At 38.8% G+C, this 24,722-nt stretch overlaps 1 protein-coding gene across 5 annotated transcripts; it reads left to right on the top strand.

The window, feature by feature from the left end:
* Nucleotides 1-979: 979 nt before the first annotated feature.
* LOC103713736 lies at nt 980-24,703 on the top strand. Of its 5 annotated transcripts, none has more exons than XR_005512635.1 (18): nt 984-1,449; nt 2,817-5,237; nt 5,336-5,527; nt 7,304-7,763; nt 10,302-10,530; nt 11,299-11,463; nt 12,641-12,913; nt 13,015-13,260; nt 14,899-15,288; nt 15,435-16,808; nt 17,009-17,065; nt 17,241-17,669; nt 18,331-18,554; nt 18,668-18,801; nt 21,884-22,180; nt 22,264-22,433; nt 22,521-23,057; nt 23,169-24,703. XR_005512635.1 is itself a non-coding variant. In XM_017844415.3 (17 exons), the coding sequence occupies exons 1-17, from the start codon at nt 1,038-1,040 to the stop codon at nt 22,605-22,607; spliced, it is 7,521 nt and encodes a 2,506-aa protein (XP_017699904.2). In that variant the 5' UTR covers nt 984-1,037; the 3' UTR covers nt 22,608-24,703. The 5 variants fall into 5 exon arrangements, 3 of the variants coding, with proteins under 3 accessions (XP_038984490.1, XP_017699904.2, XP_038984489.1); XR_005512634.1 differs by having other exon boundaries at nt 22,521-24,316; nt 24,424-24,703; XM_017844415.3 differs by having other exon boundaries at nt 21,923-22,180; nt 22,521-24,703.
* The last annotated feature ends 19 nt before the right edge of the window (nt 24,704-24,722 follow it).

Raw genomic sequence — 24,722 nt, 5'->3', positions numbered from 1 at the left:
TATTTCCCAAGAGGTTCCAACTCCCTGACTTTTTCAAGGTGAATTTTGATGACAATGCTGCTGATTGGGGCGAGAGGAGAGGTGTGGGCTTTATTATCAGAGATCACCATTCCAGGTTTGTGGTGGCTGGCGGTCGACAGATCTTTGATACCTCTATCATTGGTGCAGAGCTGCGGGCGGCATGGGAGGATCTTTCCTTTGCGAGGCACGCTCTGGGTGCAGAGTACATCCACCTGGAGGGCGACTCGGCCTCGGTGATAGAGGAGATCTGCGGGCGACTCTCAGAGTTGGATGGGCAGTTCATGCTCCTTGACATACGACGTATGGCAGGAGATTGCGGCTCCTATAGGGCCACACATGTGTACCGGAAGGCCAACTCAGCTGCTGACTGGATGGCTTCCTACGCGGCGCATCACTCGGAGGAATTTCTTTGGGTGAACCATGCAAATGTTTCCTTATCGCTCAATTTGCTTCTGTCTTTTGATTTTCTTGGCTGTACTCATATACGTTTAGTGTGAGAAGCCGGTGTACCAAAAAAATAAAAAAATAAAAAAAATAAGAAATTTGGATTATATGAAAGGTAATTTTGGTAAAATTTACATTCACAATGGAATATATTCCATTGTTGAAAACAACAATTACTATAATACTCTAAGCATTTATATAATAGTCTTCAAGATCGTTTATCATACATCATGTAATTCATTATTATTAAAAGTAAATATTCATGCTAAGAGTGGCAATGCTTTGGCCCGAGAGCTTTTTTAATTTTCTCCGAAACGCGCGGATCTGACAGTCCAAACGCCCTGGCCTGAGCCGGGCAAACAACGACGGCAAATCTTTTCAGAACGCTTTTAGAACAAATTCCGTGGGATATCGGCGTTAACGAATCTTGACGCAATTCAATATGAAATTTCACGATTAACGCGGACCAGCGGCGCACCGTACCGTTCTCGATTGAACCATACAACTCTAGTCGGTGCGCTCCTTCATCGCTCGACCCCAAACTCCTCCGCTTTAGTCCAGAGGAAACCAGGATGCCGGAGGATCGCCGTGTCGCGGTGGACGGCGGAGGCCCCGCCGGAGACGAAGATATCACCGATCTCCTCCCTCTCCCCCTCGTCCGATCCCAGCTGATTCCCCCTGCTCCCAACCGCCGCGCGTCGGCGATCGACTGGCTGCCGGACTTCGGCGGTGCCTCGTGGATCGCGTACGGCGCCGCCTCTCTTATCGTCATCTCCCACTTCCCGTCCCCTCTCTCCCCCCATGAAACCCTAGTCGGTCCTTTCTTCCAGCAGGTCATCGACCCGCCGGTCTCCGCTGCCGGAGACGGCCCCGCAGCCGTGAACGCCGTCGCCTGGTGCCCTTCCCGCCCGTCCGAAGGAGAGATCGCGGCGGCCTTGGGGAGTAGCATCTGGATGTACTCGCCGGTCCTCGACAACGAATCCGGTAAGGGAAAGTTCCTGTTTACCTTTTCTTTAGAATTCAAGAACTGACTCTTTTCCCCCAGAAAATGGTCTCAAATCTTGCTATAAGTCCATTTTATCCTTCTTTATTTCTTGGTTGTTTTTTTGAATGTTGGTCGTTTGTAACTTTATCACATGAAACGTTTCTTGATCTTTCTTGAAGTTTGTTTCTGGTTAGCATAACCTTATATTTTGATTTCTTTGATGTGATTGGTAGCCTGTCAAGGGAAAAATCTAAAGATTTCCCTTGGTTCGAGTTCAGGAATGCGTGCTGTAGTGGAGTAGTTGAAGAATCAACGCTGCACCTAGTATCATGTAATGGTATCTACAATAAACGAAAACTATTTGAATAGCTCCTAACTCCACTGATGCCTTATTTTCCAGTGGATCTGGCTCCATCTTATTTACCATGTCTCAATTGCTGTCTGACGAACTCTGTTCATGGCTTCCTTGGACATGCAACTTCTTGTTTTCCATCAGTTATTGGATATAGTCCAAAGCCAAACGGCTAAAGTGTGATGACTAGCCTTGCATCGCTCTATCCTTCAATCATTCTACTCCTAAGCTTTCTTACTGTATGCATTCTTTGCCTTTCCCAATTTTGCCGCAAATAAATGATCAATCTCATATCTTCATCTCTTTAGTGCAAACTTTGCACAAGGTTGTCTTTCTAGTGTCTATTGACTTAATATCAGCCAACTTCAGTTCTTTATCATGTTTTTTCATTTCTATTTCATTGAGCCTATTGCCCCGATAGTCCTATTCTTCTGGATCCATACACCTTCATACTTTTGAATCGTTCCCTTATCTGTACCTTTCAATATATGTTAACATTTTTTGTTAGTAGGCCACATGATTTCCACCTCCATTAAACACTCCTTCTCTTGGGCAGCAATCTCATTTAGGTTTTGTAGTTTGAATGTTGCTTTGTATTATCTAAAGGAGCAATGGGTATCTCTGTGGTGGGTAACTGGTGCAACATGTACTACATTCTTTAAGATGAAATAGTCTCCCTCTACCAGTGAAATAGTTTCACGCAGACCACAGAAGCAACACTTAGGGCGTCCACAAAAAGGTTAAGTGAATAGCATCTCAAGTTATGGTCTTTACGAGCTCACGTGTTGAGTAGTCTGGATCATGTTGCCATTTTATAGTTGTCGGTGTTATGAGAGTTTGACTAAATAGTTAAATTGTTCTGCACTGATATATCTTTATTTTTTATTTTTGTTTAGCAAATGATAGTGGTTCAAATCTTTATCGAGGAAACTACTATAAATTATAATATGGGATCTCCTAAAAACTTATAAGTTCATAGGAAATGAACTGTAATTGCACATCTGACATTTCCAGGTTCTTTCTGTTGGAAGCAGACTGTGGACATTTCAGAGACCTTTACAATAGAGGCCATCGAATGGACAGGTTCTGGTGATGGGTTGATTGCAGCTGGTATTGAGGTGGTTTCATGGATAAGAAGGAGCACCTCTTGGGAAATGGCATGGAAGTTGAGAGCAAAGGTGCCTCAATCTCTTGTTTCTGCAACCTGGTCTGCTGAAGGACCTGTAGCAACAGCTGCTTATTCATTGGTTCATTCCAGTGGAATAAGTGCAGAAGTATTCTCTTTTTCAAGAGAGGAACATAAGTGTGTTTCAGTCTATCACAGGGATGGGAGTTCTGGAATAACAGAAGTTCAGCTCCATCATCCTCAATCTGTTTCAATGATTCAGTGGAGGCCAACCACTGGGACACAATTAGAAAAGGATGCTTCACTTGCATCAAGGGATGTGCTGTTGACATGCTGCTTAGATGGAACTGTAAGACTGTGGAGCGAGATTGACAATGGGAGGGCTAGAAAATTCAATAAGGAAGCACATGATCTGAAGACAAGAAGACAATCTTACCATGTTATTGCAGTAATTGAAATAAACCAGTTTTTGAGGGGAACTCTTGGAGTAGACATTTTCATAAAATGGGCAATTGAATTTGGTGGTGTAATTTGTAAAGGTGAAGGAGATAGTATATATTTATCATCGGTTGGTTCTGATCATGATCAGATTGGCAAATGTGAGTGGTTGATAAGTGTAGGCCCTAGATCCTCTGTTACTTACTGGGCAATCCATTGCCTTGATGACATTTCCCCCCCACGTTCTCCACGGGTGACTTTGTGGAAAAAACAAAACATAGTGGATTTAAAAGGGTGCAATTTTTCTGATTCTGACTTCTCAAATTCTAAAGACCAGCCTATCCTTGTTAAAGTTGTTGATTCAAGGAGCTTGCTTTGTGGCCCACCTGAGATGTGCTCTTTGCTTCAGTTGTTGCCCAATAGTTCAGTCCGTTGGTCACAGTTATATAATCCCCTGCCAAATGATACAGAGGATAAATCTTTATGTAAATTCAGTAAGGAAAGAAGTCTTTCATGTTTTTCAGGTGGAGTTCTAAATCAAGATGGACACACAGGGAACATCATACAAGTTGCACTGCATCCATATAGTTGTGAAATTGAACTTGCTGTTTCATTGGATTCTGATGGTTTTCTTCTTTTCTGGTCCCTTTCTGCCTTCTCCAATTGCACCTTGAGTATGCAAACAGTTGCACATCCTGTATGGAAACTTTTGGGGAAAGTTACCTTACGAGATCTATCCACTGATATTGGATATTCATGTCTGACCTGGGCACCATCAATTTTGCATGATGAGCGGTTCCTTCTCCTGGGAAGTGCAGATGGAATTGATTGTTTTATTGTTAAAATTTCTGAAAAAGGGGACAATGTGTTATGTCAGAAGATGTTCACGATTCCCTTTTCTGGCTGTAACCATGGAGGACCACCAGATTGCATTTATTCAACACCTTTAGCTTCCAAATGTGGGCTATCTTTTCTTTCTAATAGTTTCTTGTTATTTTGTGTATGGACGACGAAGTTTCAAGCTTTATCATGGAAAGTTGCACTGCACTCTGAATCTCCATCTGGAAGCAACGGGCGATGCGGCTGTGATGCCAAAGGCATTGCCAGTTCAGAAGAAGGGAGATATGTAAGTTCTTTTGAAGGTCAAGTGTACCATGCTGCCATTTACCCAGGCTCATCAGACTTACCAGCTCCTCAAAATTGTGATCAGATTACCAGTGTTGCTGTAGTTTCCTTGGATAATTCTATACTACCTATCCAACAATCTGCAGCTTCTTATGGTGGTTTATGTAGCGAGACTGTTAGTTACCACATGGCTACAGGCTGCTCTGATGGCACTTTGAAACTTTGGAAAATGTCTTATGCAGAATCTCCTATTCATTCCGAGCCGGAAAGGCTCCTTTGGAAGCTAGTTGGAATGTTCACAGCACATCAGGGCCCGGTTAGTGCAATTTCTTTATCTATTCATGATAGTAAAATTGCGACTGTCAGCATGAATGGTCATAATAGCACTGCAAGGCTTCATATCTGGGAATCCATATGCCTGATAGGTAGTGGGGGTTTTCTGTTAGAAGATGCAATAATATTAAAAGGGCCTGTTATTGCTATAAATTGGTTATCTATTGGTAATGGCCAGTTGTTGCTCGGAGTCTGCCTACCAAATGAGTTCCATGTATATTCTCAGAAAACATCTTCTGATCAGAATATGGTAAAATCGGAGGGATTGAAGGAGATGCATGTTTGGTATTGTCTTGCACTATTTCATTCTTACCCTGTTTCTAAAAATTTCCTCTGGGGATCAAAGGTGACTCCTGTGCTTGTTCACGAGAAACATATTTCTGTCTTAAGTCAGTGGCTATTCAGAGCAGAAAGTAAGTGTAGTGAAAATCATTTTGTTATATATGTTCGTAGAATGCAGAAAATCTTTTCTTATGTTACTAATATTGAAAGAAGTGTTTTTTTGACACAGCAAAGCAATCAAAAAATGCGAGTAATAAGGAAAATGGCCTCAAGGACCGCACTTTCTGTTCAGAGATGTCCCAGGAACAATATTATTCTGATACCAAAAGGGGTTTGCTCAGCATGATAGATATAGCAGATAGGCTACATGCATATTTAGTGGTTTATCACCCCAGGGCACTCATTGAATATCTGTATTCAGGTATCATGTAACTAGCAGATAATTGTACAAACTTGTATGCTAGTTAATGAATATAAGACAGGTCATCATCTCTTTATTAGATTTTTAGCATTGTATATCAGTTCATATTTAAAGATATGAGAATGCCCCTTATCAATTTCCTTGTTTTTTTAAATACTTACGATATCTGCGAAAGCACCTGCTTATTTGTTGTTCTTATTATAAATAATATATTATTATCTAGTCTTTACGTAATGATTTCTTGTATTTATTCCTAAGAGAGTTACAAGGATAGATGCTTGCTGTTCTCTTGCATAGGTAAGTAACACCTTATAATTTAGTGAAGCAGGCATTCTAGATGATTTATAGCACTAACCACCATGCATGCTGCATAGGATAACTTGGGAGGTGATTTGAAAAGTTTAGTCATTCCTTCATAAATTAAATACTTGTTTTGGCGAGTTCCTTTAAAATTTATTTTGCCAAGAATGTGAATTGTGTTCTCCAATTCGATAGAAATAAAGCTAGTCCAAGTAGATTCAAACTAATCGATCCCACAAGTCTAATATGGTGACACAAGCTGTATCTATTGATCGATGTAATTATAAAGAACAATAAGGCCAATAGGAAGATGTTATTGGTTTTATCAGTCGACATTAAAAGGAATTTGATGATGCAAATTGACTCTTACCATAAAACTATGTGCTTTATGCATGGGTAACAGAGAACAAAGTACTAAAAATCTAAATTATTATTTTTAATGTTTCACTCTTGTTTCTAGGAAATAGAGTGGTTGATCTAAGCTGTCCATTAATTATGTGTAAAAAAAACAAGCCATCCATCATAACACTCATGAATGCTAAACATTTCAGTGGTTGACAAAATCCAAATTTTCCATCAAATACTCTTTTCTCTTGAATCATCCATCAACATTGCATAGTATGGTATTACTTTTATCAATAAAAGGGGTGGTATTGCTACCACCCATTGGACATGCCTTCCACTTGATTCAGTCACATGCGTCACGTAATTGGATATCATCCATTCAGCATATAAACATATAACTCGTGAGACAAATACTCATTCCACTTGAGTCAGTCATAATTATGATGGGATCACCAGTTGTCCATCAAATACTCTTGATGGGTTACGTAGGTATGAGAGAGGGAGAGAAACAGATTGGTGGGCTAGGGAGGGGGGTGTATTTTGCAGATAAAGGCAACGGTAAATGAGATTTACACACACACACACACATACACACATAAATTATATGTATATATGTGTGTGCGTTTGTGTATATATAGAGAGAGTTTAGGTTTTTGTTGGGTGAGAAGGCATCCCATCAGAAAGGTGTGTCTTTGTCTTATTATTGGAAGAAGGAGAAATTTGTAGCCAGCTAGAACTTCTCGCTTCGCCACCCACATTGTGCCACGATAAGACGGATTTTCCTCCTTCCACTTTTTGTAATTCATAGATATCATAATTCAGTTCTTTTGGTTTGCATGATTTTACAGCCTGTGCTATTTGTGATCATTTGATTGATCAAAGCATAGGATAATACAAAAACCATGAGCTTGTTTCTTGTACTGTGAATTGTACATTTCCATTTACTGCCAAGTTCTTCAGCTACAGCTTTAAGCTCTTTCCAAAAGATCCATAGGTTGAATTTTAGTACCTCTGTCCTTTTTTCCCCCTTTTCCCTTTTGAAAGAGAGGCATTTTCTTTTGACCTTATGTAACTCTCTGATCTGTTATTGATGTTACTTTCATCTAAAGAATGAATCCTACCCATTTCTAGGTAATTGGAGACATGCACAAGTTGTTCTGAAGCATCTGGTTGAATCTATCAAGTCTAATGAAACTTCCACTACTATTCTGGGGAGCAATAATTGGACATTTTGCCATAACATTCTAGAGATTCTTTTATCTAAATATTCTGAGGACACTATCTCTAAAGAGTTATGCAATAAAAGGTTACAATGGGGTCGAGATGTTAGTTCTGAAGTATCTAGTTTGCAGTTCCAAGGAAACATGAGCTGGTCTATGGCAGGTGATTCAATGGCTAATGCTCCTAAAAAAATTTCTACTGCCACCTCTTGGAAATCCGAGTTCATTTATTCTCTCGAGAACTCTCATGACATTTCTTTCATTAAAGACATGGAAAGAATCCAAATCCTTGCAGTTGTTGATCTTCTGGGTGAAATTGGTGATTCAAGCCATGCTTCTGCCTATGAAAGTCTTGACGAACCTGGGCGAAGGTATGCTGGATGCTAACTGCCTTGGTAGACACATATCTGCATGAGCTTTTACAAACCTAGACTATTCAGTTTTATATAGCATGACCTAGTGATTGTTTTATCTTATTGAACTTTATGGGATTGTTAATGAAGATGCTTTTATTTGGTGCAGCAGTTTATTGCAAAATACATTATATGCGATTCTAATTGGTGGATGTTTATAATTCCTCTTTGATTGCGCACACGCATGAATATGTTTAAAAAGAATACTAATTTTGGTATTTATATTATATGTGCTTGTATGTGGATCATGCCTTTAGCATGCATCTGAATTAAAGGTATTTCAATCCTCAATTCTTGAATATAGCCAACTTGTAGAGGCATTAAATCTAATGTAGAAAATATGGGAGGCCATCCTTTCCCCATTATTGGTTTTGGGACTGCCTAGTGATTGATGAAGAAAAAGGCTTTCCATAGTGTTCCATACGGTAGCATTTTCTGAAATTTAACTGTTTATAGTCAATTATTTTTACATAGAGCTTAAATGATGGTGCACCAAATGCAGAGCATACTGCAATCTTGACCACTTTTCCCTCTTTAGAAATTTGTATATATTCTACCTCTTAAGCAAGGTCCGCCGAGCCGGTATTGGAGGGGGTACCAGATGGTGATCAATTCAGCACAGTATGGGTATGTACTGTGCCGTTCAAGGTGTACTGACATAGGGAGAGCCGAAGGAGGGGGAGAGGGAGAAGGAGAGAGGAAAAGAGAGAGAAAGGAGGGAGAGGGAGAGGAAGGAAGGGATGAAGAGAGGAAGAGGGAGGAGAGGCCGAGAGAGAAAGAGCATCTCGAAAGCCCTCATGACTAGGGGCATCCCTATTTCGTTTCGAAACAGGGATGCCCTATTTTTTTGGTAAATTTCGAGTTGAAGTTCGTATATGGTTTGCCGACTTTCTTCTGAGTGAAGTTAACTAACTATTTACTACAGTTTGAAATTTACAAAAAAAATGTATGTTCTAAATGAATGGGATGAACCGTTTCGATAACCGATCGGTCTAGTTCGGTATGCCCTATAGTATGTGGTACTGTATCGGATAGTACCAAGCGTATGTACCATACCGGTCTGGTACTGGTCCCGTATCGACACTCGATATACCAGGCATACTGTGTATCGTACCATACCGAGACTATGCTAGTGTGGCACCGGTACGAAGTTTGGTACCAATACAACGAACCTTGGTATGCCCCAAACTAGCCGGTTCAGTGTGATTCAGCAGACCTTGCTGCTAAGTGTCAGATGCCTTTATCTAGGTTTTAGACTGAGCGGGTCTGCAACGATTTGAGCTATCTAGTTTAGCATGCATAGTTGTCAAAGGCTCAAGGTGCACTAAGTTGCCAAGGTCTCTTGGAGCCTGGGTGCAAGGCACAATGGCATCGGTTGCGACATCGAATGAGACTTATCCAGGGAGCAAAGACTTCGATTGTCTTTTGTCTTTGAAGGAGTCGAATGCAGCCAAAGGCGCATGTCTTGACAAAGTTAGGCCAAAAATATCAATATACATATTAATTATAATGACTACATGCTTTTAAATATATTTAACAACGAAGACTCCTTTCTTTACTTATGGCTGGATGTTAATTTAGATACCTGCATCTTTTAGAATTTGATGAGGCACGCCTTAGCATGCTCCTAGCTGCTTGCACCTCACATGCCTTTAGTACCTTTCCAGTGCCCAATTAAAGGGGCCTTGCCTTAGTAGAAGTGAGGTGCTGGGGTCATGCTTCACCTATGCAAGTGCCTAGGCACGCCTATCAAAACATTACTAGCGTGTCATATAAATTCACCGAATCGCAGTGCTATTACTTGTTAAGGACCAATATTGAGAGGAAATGACTTCGCATTGAATCTCAAAATACAGATTCTAGGCTATTAATGTAATTTCTAATCTAAATTTAAGTATTTTTATGCTTCTCTGTAACTTGCCTACTTCTTGGATATTAAGATGTTGCAGTTAACAGCTGCATCTAAAGTATTATAGACTGAGAAACCCTTTGTGTCTTTATAGTTGCCCTTTCAAGTTCTGTTACAGTCCCCTTTTTTTTTGCAGATATGACTTTGGTTTTAGCCTGATAGGATTGATCTGGGATGCTTCCGTATCCCTTCTTCACAAAATGATGTCCCTGAAATGGTGTCACTCTCTTTAACTAAATGCACACGATTTTTGTGGCATATCTGACACTTCTTTTATATGATGTCTATCTTTTCAAACTTATTTGAATCTAGTTTTTCTTAACCGACTTATTAGTATCTGCACTGTTTGTCTCTGAAGGGCTTAATCTATCAAATTCTAAATCCCTTATTAAGAGTTACCTCTGAATTCTCTTCAATTGCTTTATTTAAAATCTCACTATTTTGTTGCATCTGAGATGCTGTATTGCGTATATTTGCTGATACATGTCATGCATTTCTTTTATCATTACTAGTGCAAACATGAAGATTCGAAGTACTTACAAATTTATCACTTATTACATTAATTACATTATTTTGCTTCTCTCAAGGTTCTGGGTTTCTGTCCGATTTCAACAACTATTTTTTCTTCGAAAATATGGGAGATTGGCTGCTGCAGAAGAGTTTGTTGTCGACTCTGGGTTGGTTGCATGGGCCTTCCAGTCTGATTGTCAAGATGATTTGCTGAATTCTGTTCTATCTGCAGAACCGTCTTGGATAGAAATGCGAAATTTGGGTGTGGGACTGTGGTATATGAATGCGTCACAACTGCGAACAAGGGTAGGAATGCACAATTTCCAGTAGGTTGCAACTTTTACAATTAATGCTTGTTCTTTCATCATTTTCTTGACTACTTTTGAGGTTACTATGTAATTTTAACAATTTGGTTTAAAGTGTGTGGCTTTCACGGGGACTGAAGCATGTGGATTGCACAGGAGATTACAAGGCAAAAAAAATAAAAAATTCATGTTACCAAGTGATTCTAGCTGTCAATTAACTCCTGCTGTTGTTTGCTACGTTTATGAATTGGCTAATCATAATGATTGTTGGCATCTTTTATTTTGTTATCTCATGATTATTTTCTTGTTATAAGTATTTCTTTAAGCTTCTAGTTGGTTCAGTCTGCTTTTTCCGCTTGCCAGCAAATTCTTTGTCCTCCATTTTTAGCTCTTCGTAGGCATTTATTTTCTTTGGATCATTATCACGCTTGAAAAAATTTATTTGACCATGGTGATGGAAAAGCAGATGATCATAGAATATCTTGAACAAGAACCACTAGGAGTGTGCATATTTTCATATAGGGTTGCACATGCTACATGCTTCAAGTTTTGGCTGGTTTCCTGTACTTCGGAAAAAGAAAAAGCCTTTTAAGTTTGATTATGCGCAGGCTTTAATCTTTGTTGTCCCCATGGAGCATTGTATTGATTAGCACTTGCTAGCCACTGCTTCAATAAAATGTGCATAAGATTTCAGTATTGTAAGCTATCAATTCTTTTACAATTGCACTCTGGATCATATCAAGCTGATTAGGTATGTTTAAACATGCAGATGGAGAAATTGGCAAGATTGCAATATCTGAAGAAAAAGGACCCAAAGGACTGTGCACTTCTATATTTAGCATTGAATCGACTTCAAGTTTTGGCTGGCCTTTTTAAAATTAGCAAATATGAGAAAGATAAATTGCTGGTTGGATTTCTTTCACGCAATTTCCAGGTATTGTAGCATAATATGTAATTTCAATTTTACAAGCATTAACTCTTTACTGCTTAGACCCATATATAAATATAATTGTTATTGTTTGAAAAAATCAAGTCTTTAATTCATCCAAAACTAGTTGCCACCAACATTTAGCACAATCTGTTGGCACCTCACTCCTAAGGCTTGCCTCCTGGTTGGCTGAACTGCTCAGTTTTGGGCATACCTAACCAAACCAGCCTAGAATGGGGATGGCTTGGGCTTTCAAAATGGGACAGGAGGCGAACCGGTCCGAACTGGACCAAATCGGGCTGAATTGATCGGTCTACCCGGTTTGGGGTGGTATTGACCCAGTTCATCCCGGCTGAATCTAGTCCCCCTTATAAAAAAATCCCCAATTCTCCATTCCTAATCTCTCTCTCTCTCTCTCTCCCTCCCTCCCTCCCTCTCTGCTTTCCTTGCTTCTCTCGATCGACCACCATCGCCTCCTTCTCTGACATGGCCCTACTTGGCATCCTCTACAGAGACGTTGCCTACATCCACCTTTTTTGATGTCGATGCTCCACCAACTCCACCACATCTAGCATCACCATCGAGTACCCATACCCTCATGCCACGGCCCGCCCCCGCCTTGCCCTACCTCTCCGGGTGAAGCATAGGGGATTTGGCACGGAGGTGAGTACCATGTTGGGTGTTGGTACGATATAGTATGATATTATATGGACTTGGTACTTGACCGACATGGGTGATGGTACTGTATTGCTAACAGTGCTTACCTTTTTGGAGGTTTAGGGTTCAAATCCTTGGTATTGTTATGAAAAAAGAAAAAAGCAAATCAGAACTAGTGGATGGAGGTTCACACTCTTTTATAAATATCCAGTTCATGAACAGGTAAGGACCTTGGTTATAGATTTTGTTGTCAGCAGATGTATTAGTAGCTGCATCTATTGCAAGAGTTTATAACGTTCTGAAAGGATTACAAAGATGCAAACATTCATTTTTCTTTTTTTGTACTGATAGTTAAAGTTGTCAATGTTAATCTCATTAAATTATGCTCACTTCCTGTTATTTGTTTAAGATCTTTTGTATTTGTTCCACTGATGTGAGTTTGTTTAATTCATCTTCAAAGAGTTTTTCATAGTTGTGTCGTATTTGAGACACACTGCCACTGATTTTCATCGCTCATTTTCTTTAGGAAGAAAAAAATAAAGCTGCTGCACTGAAGAATGCCTATGTTTTAATGGGAAGACATCAGTTGGAGCTTGCCATAGCATTTTTCCTGCTAGGAGGTGACCCTTCTTCTGCTGTCACAGTCTGTGCAAAAAACCTTGGGGATGAACAACTTGCTCTTGTCATTTGTCGACTTATTGAGGGTTATGGAGGGTCACTAGAGCGTCAGCTTATATCAAATATTTTGCTTCCTAATGCCATTGAGAAAGGGGACTACTGGCTTTCCAGCCTATTTGAAGTATGCACCATATACACATTATATTTGTTATTTTGTCCCAGACATAACTCTTTTTATGATTGCATATACAGTATCTTGCTAACATCATGTTGTATCTGCAGTGGACTTTAGGGAATTATTCTGATTCAGTCAAGGTACTATTTGATTTGCACAATGAGTCACTGATTGATAAGTCTGTAACACTGTGTGACCGTCCTGCCTTTTCAGACCCAAATATTGGTCAATACTGTGTTGTTCTTGCAGCCAAAAATAGTTTCAGAAATTCTGCTGGTGATGTTCTGGCTATGATTTTGTCTAAGTTTGGAAGATTGTTGGCTGCAAAAGCCTTAGACAGATGCGGACTCCCTGTAAGTTTTTTCTGGCTGAAACTTGCACACTTGTCTTTTTCGTGATGATTGGGCAATTGAAATGTGGAGAGTAGTGACATCTGCTGCATCTGACTAGTTTAGACTTGTATTATTAACGTTTGATATGGAAGAACTGTTTTGTAATCACACAAGCACATACATATGTAATATAATTTAATATATGATTTGTTTGTTTATATGTTAAGTTTCTTATTTTGAGAAGGGGGCACATCTTTTAGATGGAACTTGAGACACATCATTATGTCATTTATGTAGTGGGGGGTGGTTTTTGCAAGGAGCCAATGTATCCTTTTGGTCATTGGGGATTCAAATGTTGGCAAGAGAAGAAAACTAGTTTGTGGGTAGGTGAATTTTGATTTAGAACGGCTACTTTTGTGTTGATCAGAACTTCAGCATGCACATAACTTGGGTATGGCTTGATTATTATGGTTAACTTTTGATCTTTGGCTTGGTGACAGAAAAATGGTTACCTACTTGTTTGTCTTTTGTGTTGTATATTGTGGTCCAATCATGCAACACATGTTGAGTTTACAGAACTGTGCCTGCATACAGCTTTGATATGATAGGGTACTAAAATGAGGTTGCGAGGAGAAGGGCGGCAATGCAGGGGCAGAGCTGCAACTTGGAGGGTGGTGCATTTATAGGGTGGAATTGGGGATTGTTTGGCTTCTAGTGTTCAGTTATGCATAGGCTGATTTGTAGAAAATATTAGGGATGCAAAAAGAGCTGAATTCGATAGAGAGATGCTTGAATAACACTAAAACCTTAAGGAGGTGGAGAGGTACACATGAAGAAACATGATTTAGAATGCAACTCTAGGTAATAGATTGATAATGGGTAAAAAGGAATCTGATAAGACTTTAGATATAATTGGTTTTGAAGGTGGTGATTATTTCTTAAAAATTAAGTGTTTTGGTGGGAAAAGCAGTTCAGTACACACAGACAGATATATAAATAGAAAAGTGCAATTTGATGTGTGTGATTGTTATAGGTTGAAAGGTATGTGTTGCTGGGTTTGCTGCAGATCAGAAAATGTAGGTTCTGGGTCTACACTGTCAAACTGCTGCTGGTCTCACAAGAGCTTTAACTTTTTTAGTGAAATAATATGTGATGAAGTTTGTTTAAATGGATCGTCAATTTCGTCGATTTTGCCGGTGTTAAAAGAAGATGCAGATGGTTCAAGGCTGACTATATTATGGGCTCTTAGTTCATAATCCATAAATTCATGCTAATATTTTGTATTTCCATATGTTCTTTCAGCTGTTCACAAATGGTTAGAAGCTCATAAATCGGATTCAATTCCTGCTACCTTATGTCATTAGATTTCATATACAACAATCTATTATTGTGACAAGAAGTTAAGCAGGTTCCTCTTTTTTGCCAACTTATGTGAAAGTTTTTCAAATGGCTTACAACCTACATGATAATGCGCATGTAGCTAGAGACTGGTCTTCTTAGTATTCCCATAGTACTATTGCTCTTACACCGCTTTTAGCACCATTTATTAAAATGAGACATTCTTGCATTGGTGAAGTCACAGTTTTCTGTCCAACAGCTTGTATAGAGTGCTTCAATTTGTTCCTCAAGACTGATCAGGTATTCTTTCTTTTCACTAAGCTTGAAGCATTGGAGTGCTTATCCTCTTCTTTAATCATTGAGGGTAAAGATCGAGGCAGTTTGATAGATATTGCAAGTCACAAGATTTTTCATGGAATACTGAATCCTTTCTCTAGTGGTGCTTGCAACTGGCTACTGGGAGATGTGGCTCTTGAATTGGAATCTAATGTTAAGTTAAATATGGCATTGCAATACATATCAAAAGTGCTAAGGGATCATCCAAGATGGCCTCTCAGTAATCTAGTCTCGTCCAGAGAAATGATTATCTACAAGAAGCATGATACTTACCAAGATGAAACTCAGACAGGAGAGTTGAAACATTACCTGAACAGGCTATTGTTCACGTTTGAACAGAAGTTCTCATCGAACTCAGTTGACTTAGCCAACATGGTAATAAGATGGAACATCAAGACCTTTTATATTCTTTTTACATACTTTAATTTATTTTCTCATGCTTAGTTTCTCGTCAATTAGTGACTTTTATTTTCAAAGATTTATTTCTTTTTTTGGCACTGACTCGCTGTTTATCTCTACAGATCCTAATTTTTGCCTGCAACAAGGAATTATTATTTCTTGGATACCTAATGTTACAAGTCAATATTTCTCAAGAAGATGAAAATGATCATCATGGTCCTCGAAGTCCTTTCTTAAATCCTGCTCTTCCCAGGCTGCTTTTGAAGGCAAGCAGGGAAATATCCTATTTTGTTGCTCGATATGTTGTCTTCTGTTGTTTCTCTGATTCTGTACTGAAGCTGGTTTACAACAGAGATTTCACATCTGAAAAGGACATGTATGGTCTGGTTCATACTAGGGATTGTGTTCTGCAAAGTATAATCTACCAATTGAGGATTTTCAGGTTAATTTTAAAGCAGTATGATAGAGAATATTCTACAGAAGGTGTTGCTTTAAATTCCCGTTCTGTTCTTGATCTTGTTGAATATTGTATATTTTTTTCATCCACTTGGTTTAGGAGACATTTGAAAGGACTGATCTTGATGATCCATCCAATTTTAAATGCATTTGTCAATGGCCAGTCCTCGTTAGGAGGTATGGCAGGTGAACTAATGAAAGCTTTACATCAGACATCAGAGTTGATGTTTCATGATGCATCAGGAGATAGCATGGGATTTATCCCAGATGCTATTTGCCAACAAAAGCAGCTTGAACAAAGCAATTCTTTAATGCCTTCCATATCAGAAGATGAAAAGTGGCATCTTGTAGGGGCTTGTTTATGGATGCATCTGTCAAATTTCATGAAGAACCACTTTAGCAAGTTCCCAGTGACTGAAAGGCCCAAAGATGAGAACAGTATCATGGATCTGATAAGTCTATTCCCCCTTACTGTTGCTAAGTTACTAGCAGCCTCATTGTCTTATGTTTCCTCTTCTTTAGTAAAACAGCTTGCATCATTCCTTAGATGGAAAGCACTAAAGGGTTTACCTGTAACTACCATTGTATGGTTAGATGAGTGTAGTCAGTCTCAACCAGGCTTCTTACATCATTATTTAAATCAGGAAGTTGCTACTTCACAATTGCCCATTGAGGACAGCAAATCCTTTTTCAACATGTTGAGGGAAATTTCTTTGAATCCTCAGGATATTTGTGCAGAGTTTATAAAAGAAAGAGTTCCTTGTTTTCCCTGTACTAGCAGGAAGCTCTTTTCATCCTGGAAAGATATGCACGCGGATATCTTTGCTGAGTATGAAAATGCTGCTTCAACAAACAATAGATTGGAAGATAGTTGCACTGGTAGCATTCCTAATGACGGAGCAAAATCAATTCGTAGTGGCAGGGTCTTGGACACAGATGGCTTTGTGGAAACAAGATGGAAATGTTCAAGTTCCCCAAGAGACGCTACTTATTTTTGCAATCCAAAGGAAGTTGCTAAGAGAAGTGGGGAACTTATTGAGGTATTAATTTTATTGTTAAACATGTTCAGCAGTTGGAAATTTACTGTATGAGAATCTTTTTCATGTTTTTTTCTAATATAGCAGCAATTATTTTTTGATACCTTGGTACCAAATTAATCTTTACTTCTGGAGATGACAAGACAAAATGTCTCTAAAGCTATGCATTGGAAGTAACTGTTAACTATTTTTTCTTCATACAGGCAATTTGTTTCAACTCCATCAATGAGCAACAAGTTGCGCTTGCAAGCAACCGAAAGGTAACTTCTGTAAATTCAAGCATTCTTTTCCAATCCATTTTGCAAGAGGAATTTTATGCAGTTGTCACTTGTGACAGTTGTTTGTGGATATCTATATGTGCACATCTTTAAGTTTAATTACATTTCTTCGTTTTCATATATAAATGTTACACCTAAAGTTCAGAGTTTGTTCTAGGGACTTCTTTTCTTCAACTGGAAAGCAGAAAAACCTTTGAAAGAGCAAGCAGATTATATCTGGTCGGAGTCTGATTGGCCACAAGATGGGTGGGCTGGTTGTGAATCTACACCAATTCCTACTTATGTTTCTCCAGGTGTTGGTCTTGGGAGCAAAAGAGGGGCACACCTGGGGTTGGGTGGAGCAACAGTGGGCATAGGCTCTTTGGCAAGACCAGGGAGAGACTTGACGGGAGGTGGAGCTTTTGGAATTCCAGGTTATGCTGGTATTGGAGCCTCAGGTCTTGGCTGGGGGGAACAAGAAGATTTTGATGAGTCTATGGACCCTCCAGCAACTATAGAAAACGTTCGCACCCGAGCATTATCCTGTCATCCTTCAAGGCCTTTCTTTTTAGTTGGATCTACCAACACACATGTCTACCTTTGGGAGGTATACTTGATGAATATTGCCATACATCAATAAATATGTATATACGTCCATATTATTTTTTGTATATTTTCTGTCTATGAACTTGACAATTTCAAGAAATTTTTCCATGTCCAACAAGCATTAAAATTTAACAATAGTGGGATGCAAGTGAATTTTCCTTGATGTTCTTTGTGATCCAAAATCTTTCTTCTTAAGTTAAACTTTCTTTATATAGATACCTCTTGATAATGCATCTGTATAACTACGAATATTTTTTACTGTTGTGCACTGGCAAGTGGTGGTTGCAAGGAATTAGTGGGAGCCTGCAAAATGGCACGTAAGCAGTCTGTATTTTTGATCTATTTACGTACTGGCATAGACTAAAATAATGCATAAAAGGACAATATAGTAAATTATCCTTAAATATTTTCTATTTCTTGCAACTCTCTTAACCTTAAGATGATTTGCAGATTTTGTGATGATATAGATGGACTGACCATGTAGCAAGTAGTAGATCTAACAATGGAAAGGGAAGAGCATGAAAACAAATAATTAGTGTCAGTATAGTTTGGTTTAAATGCATATCATGCTTTTCTCTTCTTTATATGTTGTGACAATTTTCTCTATCATTTTATGCAGAATAATTTATTGAATCTTATATGTGTATTTTCAAACTGTGCAGTTTGGTAAGGATAGAGCTTTGGCAACCTATGGTGTTCTTCCTGCTGCTAATGTTCCCCCACCTTATGCGCTTGCCTCAATATCTGCCTTGCAATTTGACCATTGTGGACACAGATTTGCTACTGCTGCATTAGATGGCACAGTATGCACATGGCAACTTGAGGTTGGAGGGAGGAGCAATGTCCATCCCACTGACTCGTCCCTCTGCTTTAGCAACCATGCATCGTATGAACCTCTCTATTTCTCAAATGATTTTGCTTTGATAACTATGCACCTCAATGGAAATATCTGATATTTTCAATTTCAGATTATTGTAAGTAGATTGGAAATGGTTTCAGGGATGTTGCATATGTGGCTGCGAGTGGGTCAATTATTGCTGCAGCTGGATGTAACTCAAATGGCGTCAATGTTGTTGTGTGGGACACATTGGCTCCACCAGCAACATGTCAAGCATCTATTATTTGCCATGAAGGTATTGCCTCGTTTGTTACACTGCATATTATTTTGCTATTTATTTCATTTGATAATGAGATTGTCTCCCTCTGGTTTTCTTTTCATTCAGCTCGTTATCTTATATAAACAGCTTCCTACAAAACCTTATCATCTGTTTCGTGGAATGCCTTTCTCTTGCCCCTATTTACCATGACTGTAATTCAACACTAGTTTCTAAAGCATTAACGCCTCTTTGATAACCAGTCAAAATTTGTTCTCTCTGTTGAACCCTCTCATCTTTGAGTTGTTTTTCTATAGCAGGTGTCTTGATATAATTAGTGGAAAAGGCTTTGGTGGTGGTGGTGGTAGTAGACCAAATAGACAAGAAGTCCATGTCATTAGTGAGGTTGCAATTGTTGTCGTGACATGCCCCAACCAACAATCTTCACAGCTTTCGCGTACCATAATTTACTCTCCCAATGACCACATAACATTAATGCTGAGACTGTAGACATGTGGATATATAATTGGTTAAACCAAACATGTCCTAATCTTAGAAGAAATATAAATCAAATAAGGACCTATGGAAATGCTAAGTGCACCTTAATGGATCTGTAATGAAAATTGAAGGTTATAAGAATAAGTCAGTGAAAATGTTCTGAGGATAAATTTCCATGAGGCTTCCTAATTATGCTAGGAAATATTACATCTTTCTAAATATTACCAATAAGTTCATTTATCATTAGGCAAAAGAGAGATATGGGCTTGGTGCTGTTTCTTGGTGGAAGCCTTGCGATTGAAAATTTACTTGTATAATAACTAATTCCTAACATTTGTCGCTGATATAGCATACATGTCCTCAATAATTTAAGTGCTCTCTTTATGCTTTTTGTTCCTTCGTAAGCATTGGTTTCTAATAATTTCTGTATGGTTTATTTATTTTGATTTTTTTCTATTTATTTTGGTTGTTGAGTTGCACCTTCCAACTTAATAACAACATGTATCTATGATGGTAAGCCATACAAAATGAACTAGGCTTTGGTTATTTTGTTCCACGTGTTAAATATAATGAATGGATAAAGAGAACATTTGATTCCACATGAAAGAAGTACACAATTTGAACCTCTACCATAGACCTCTCATGAGCAAAGCCAGATCTATGAAATTTGTGCAATTGAGATCCCTTGGATTATATTCTGAATTCTTATATCGCACAAACTTGTTGGCTTCAGCCTATGGCTTTAAATTTTAAAAATTGTTGTATATCCCTTTTGCCAAGCATTTCTTATATTGATTTGAGACATCTAAAACTTTTCATGCATGCGTGTCCATGCACATGCAATGTGAGGACCAATGCGAGCGTGTTTTAAGCCCACATTGTTTGTGCACTTACAAAATGTTGGGTACTTATATAGGGCCAAGAAACTCAAGTAATACCTCATGGCTAGTCTTCTTAGGTGAGGTTCTTGATTGTTATAAAACCTCTCGACTAGCCTTTTTGACTGAGATCCTTGATTGTTACAAATAGTATCAAAGGGGATCTAGCCATGGTCCGTATGGATTAGGGAAAACTGCAGCATGGTTTTTTTTGGAACTGATCATGAGATAATCATGGTGTTTATGATTTGATTTGATTGAGTTTAGATTCTTAGCCCGTCGAGGATGTTGGGGTTTAAAAGAGGGGTCTATGTGAGGACCATGCAAGCATTTGTTTAGGCTTGTATCGGTTGTTTGTTAACAAGATCTTGGATACTTTTTTAGGGCCAAGGAACCCAAATAATATTTTCTAGCTAGCCTTCTTGAGTAAGGTTTTGGGTCATAACGTCGGAATCTCTACAAGACTAATTTGACTTTAATTTAGTCAGGTATTAATGTATAATATTAAATTAACTAATATGTTTTAATCAATTTTCAAAATTTACATTTTCATATCTCATGAATAAATTTCCTTTTTTATGCAAATTTTCTAAATAAGTTTCTATTTTCTTTATAATCTTTTGGCCAGGAAATGCCTTCTTGGAACTTTGGAGAAGTTAATGAATAATTTGTGATTCATTGTAAGGATCTTCTTGAGGATCTTGTTAAGGACTTTTAACCAATATGTTCAAGTTGTTTATTTCTTTTTCTCTTGCAAAGTTTCATCCCAGTTCATGGTTTTTCTCCTTCAGCTGTGTTAGTTCACCTGCTACAAAGCCGTTGATCGTCAAATCCTTAGTTAAATGTTTGTCAAATAGATATATAGTTTTTAGCGATTAAAATCTCTTTTTTTTCCGTCCTTATTCATCCACAGGGCACATCATGGATTTGTTTCAATTAATTCCATGACCTTGATGATTGGTGACAGATTTGATGTCATCAATGCATGTTGTATCAAGATTGGAAGGTTGCTAACAAATGATAAAACAGATAGTACCTAGCACGTGCTCTTCTTTTTCATGATGGGAGCTAGCATATGCTCTTCATGCCCCTTCTTTTAAACCAATGGATGGGTTGGGGATGTTGCATTTTTCCAAGGCATTCATGAGATTTGCATTGTATATGCAGTTGGATTAAGTCATTCATTTCTTTCCCTATTTTCACAACCATGGGCAAAAAGAGGCCTAGGAAATCAGCAAGATAAATTAAAGAAGTGCAATCGCAAAACTAGCTGGCAGATGTGCACATTAAAGAGTACTTGAACTCTGTACACCAATTATTAATTTAACAATTTTATTCGTTTTTTGTATCAATACAACTATTCATATAAATTTTTAATGAGGAACTTGTCTATTTTTTGAAATACACGATGATTGTCTAGTCTTCTAGAAGGATAACAATTGGATTCTCAATATTATTTGATTGAAATGGATAAAATCTTCTATTATCATTTTGCAAATCTGACTTCTTGTGTTATCTGGAAACCTTTTCCCCGAGTCCTTTTCTTGGATGTTTCTTGGGTGAATGGTTCTTTAATGATTGCTTTGTTGCGCATCACAGAACTGTACCTGTTAAACATGCAAACAAATTGATTCTTTAGTTTAATCTGATTCTCCCCTTGTGTATCTGTGTTGCTGAGCCAAGTGGTGATATGTTCATTAATTCTTTCTTTTAAGCATCTAATTCTTACTTATTTCCCTAAACAGTGCATCTTTTAATTGCAAGTACCTGTTTTTCATATGAAGGTGGTGCTCGCTCTCTTTCGGTGTTTGATAATGATGTAGGAAGCGGGTCAATTTCACCCCTAATAGTAACAGGGGGAAAAGGTGGTGATGTAGGGCTGCATGACTTCCGCTTCATTGCCACTGGAAAGACCAAGCGGCATAGGCATTCTAACGAGCATGATTACCAGCCCTCTACCTTGCATGAGATGAACTCAGGGACTTCCAAGTATGGTGAAAATACCAATGGAATGGTATGGTATATACCAAAGGCTCATTTAGGTATAACTCTTACCTTTGGCATTTGCATTTTATTAGAAAACTGGCAGCTTTGCTAATTTGATTTTCGCTTGGTGTGACTGAAGGAAGTGTCACCAGGATTTCAACTATCCCGAATACTAGCTTGTTCTTAACTGGCAGCAAAGATGGCGATGTGAAACTTTGGGATGCCAAAAGATCCCAATTAATTTTTCATTGGCAAAAACTGCACGAACGGCATACTTTTCTTAAATCAAACTCCAGAGGCTTTGTGAGGGTAATCTCTTTAAAAGGAAGGATTCTAATTTATGCCTTTCTCAGTTAAAGCATTATTACCTGATCCAACTTACCACTCATGATGCAGGCTGCTGTGACAGACATTCAAGTCTTTTCCCATGGTTTTCTTACGTGTGGTGGAGATGGTTCTGTAAAACTGGTCCAGCTCAAATAATCTCTCACACAAAAGTTTCATAAAATCTAAAAGAAGAAAAGAGACCTCCCTTCAGATTGAGTATGGGTTGAATGGATTTTCCCCATTGAGCTTCATCAAGAACCTTCGAGATCATCTACCACTCATGATGCAGCCTGCCAGGACAAATATCAAAGTCTCTTTCCATGATTTTCTTGGGTACAATGGAGATGGTTCTGTCGAAGTGGTCCAGCTCAATTAATTTCTTAGACCAAAGTTTGGCATAAACCAAAAGAAGAAAAGATCACCCTTTAGATTGAATGGGTTTAAATTTATTTTCCCCAGCAAGCTTCATTGAAAGCCTTCAAAATCATTTCAGATCTCATCCAGTATTATTATTGGAAGTTAATGGGCATTCAACCATCAAGTCCAAGTATTTCAACTCATTTTATATCTTTAGAAGTCCCACATTCTAACTTTTCTTCAGTACAGGTACCTGCCAGCAACTGTGGTTTCTTATGATCTCCTATTCATATCTTTGGGCTATGGCCAGTATGTTTTCAATGCTGCTGAAATGAGTTGTATCGTTATCAATTGGCACAGCTATATCATCTCAAACTGCAATCTTTTAGACATTCGGCAAATGAGGTGGGGCCATTATGCTGGGGTAATACCTGACAGATTAGCAGCGCTTGACCTAATTTATTTTGATCCACCTGATATGACCTTCTCTATTGGATTGTATACCAATGGGAGCTTGACACGTTAGCCAGCATAGATTTGCTCTCAGACTTATTAGAAGTCGAACACCTAACCTTTGCTTCTGGTACCTGTATCTGCTTTTCTTGCCAGCAGCATGTCTACGGCAGCTTGTTTTGTTATCAATTTCATTCTGAGTATGTATGATCTCAATGCGGGGGATGCTCAGTTCATTGTAACAAGTATTTTGTACAAAATCTGTCAGCTTGCATGTGCATATCTAGACTGAGTAGGGACAGATCATCTATGTCTATTATTTGCTGAATCTTTTTTCCTTTTGCATGTTAGTTTTGCAGGTTAGTTCTATATTCCTAGTTAGGGTTAAATCATGTAACCCTCTATCTCGTATTCCTTTATTGGGGGTATTTAGCGTCCTCAATAAGTACTCCCTGGATTGAATTCTCTGCGCCAAGTATTTCTCCTTTTGGGCACGATTGTTGGTCCGAATTGTTGGGTTGAACCTACTAGTCTATCCCACCAGATTGCTGACCATGGAACAGTTCATTGATACTTATGGTTGTCAGATCAACACCGATCGAGCGGGCCAATGCTTCATGGAGGCACAGAAGACCCAATTCTGTTGGCACATGGAACTTTGAGCTGGTTTCCCTTCCTCTCGTGTTTAAGGTTGCATGGTTGGGGGGAGTGGGGCCGGTGGATCGGTTAAGATGATGTGGTATGTTTGTATTTGTATCTTCTTAGATCAATAAACCATGTTTACTTGGATGATTCTCTGATCGGCGTGGTAATTTCTCTGATCGGGTTCCTTGGTGATTTGGATTCCCCTTGTAAATAGATGGTTTAAGGGCTGCTTGGCCATGGTTTTCTCTTGCTTTTTTAGGTGCCTCTACTTCCCCGCGTGCTTTCTTTCTTAGAGTATTTCCATTGTGGGTGTTTATTGCACGAAGTTCCCTCCGGTCACATGTGTGCCGGAGCCTTGGCAGCCCCTGAGCAATAGGTCATGGGTGCTCTGGACTCAAGAGTGCAAAGAGGTATGTGTGCTTGATCTCGAGAGGTTCTCAACATCATGAAAGGACTTTCAAGAGGTTGTAGTGATGATTTTGGGGGGTTTTGCCATCCCAATTCTATTGTTCTCCAGCTCGCTAGCAACTCTAGCATTGCGAGATGGAGATGGGACGGGAGTGGATTGGATTATCTGCGATGCATATTATGGCTTCTTGTGACAGCCATCCATCTCCAAAACGCGTGGGGGCTATCTCAACTCGTGAATGGAGAATTTCAACGCAAGTCATGCTTGGTACCATATAAATACAGGCATACATACTTGGTATTTGTCTAATAGTAAAATAAGAAACATAACGAAAGTCATCTATTGATGCCTGTGAATTGGCAAAGCAATTTCAACTATTTTTCTTATAGCAGCACCTCTATTGCATA

The sequence above is a fragment of the Phoenix dactylifera genome, chromosome 8 (genome assembly GCF_009389715.1).
Source record: "Phoenix dactylifera cultivar Barhee BC4 chromosome 8, palm_55x_up_171113_PBpolish2nd_filt_p, whole genome shotgun sequence".
In the NCBI taxonomy this organism is placed as follows: domain Eukaryota; kingdom Viridiplantae; phylum Streptophyta; class Magnoliopsida; order Arecales; family Arecaceae; genus Phoenix; species Phoenix dactylifera.
Note: the sequence above shows the minus strand (reverse complement) of the source record. Positions and strands in the feature narration are given on the sequence as shown.

Bases quoted from the DNA above. Each gene is read 5' to 3' on its own strand.
- LOC103713736 (XM_039128561.1), top strand. From the start codon at position 1,038: ATGCCGGAGGATCGCCGTGTCGCGGTGGACGGCGGAGGCCCCGCCGGA. The intron at 12,914-13,014 runs GTATGCACCATA...TTGTATCTGCAG, and splicing joins GGCTTTCCAGCCTATTTGAA to TGGACTTTAGGGAATTATTC. The intron at 22,434-22,520 runs GTAATCTCTTTA...CTCATGATGCAG, and splicing joins ACTCCAGAGGCTTTGTGAGG to GCTGCTGTGACAGACATTCA.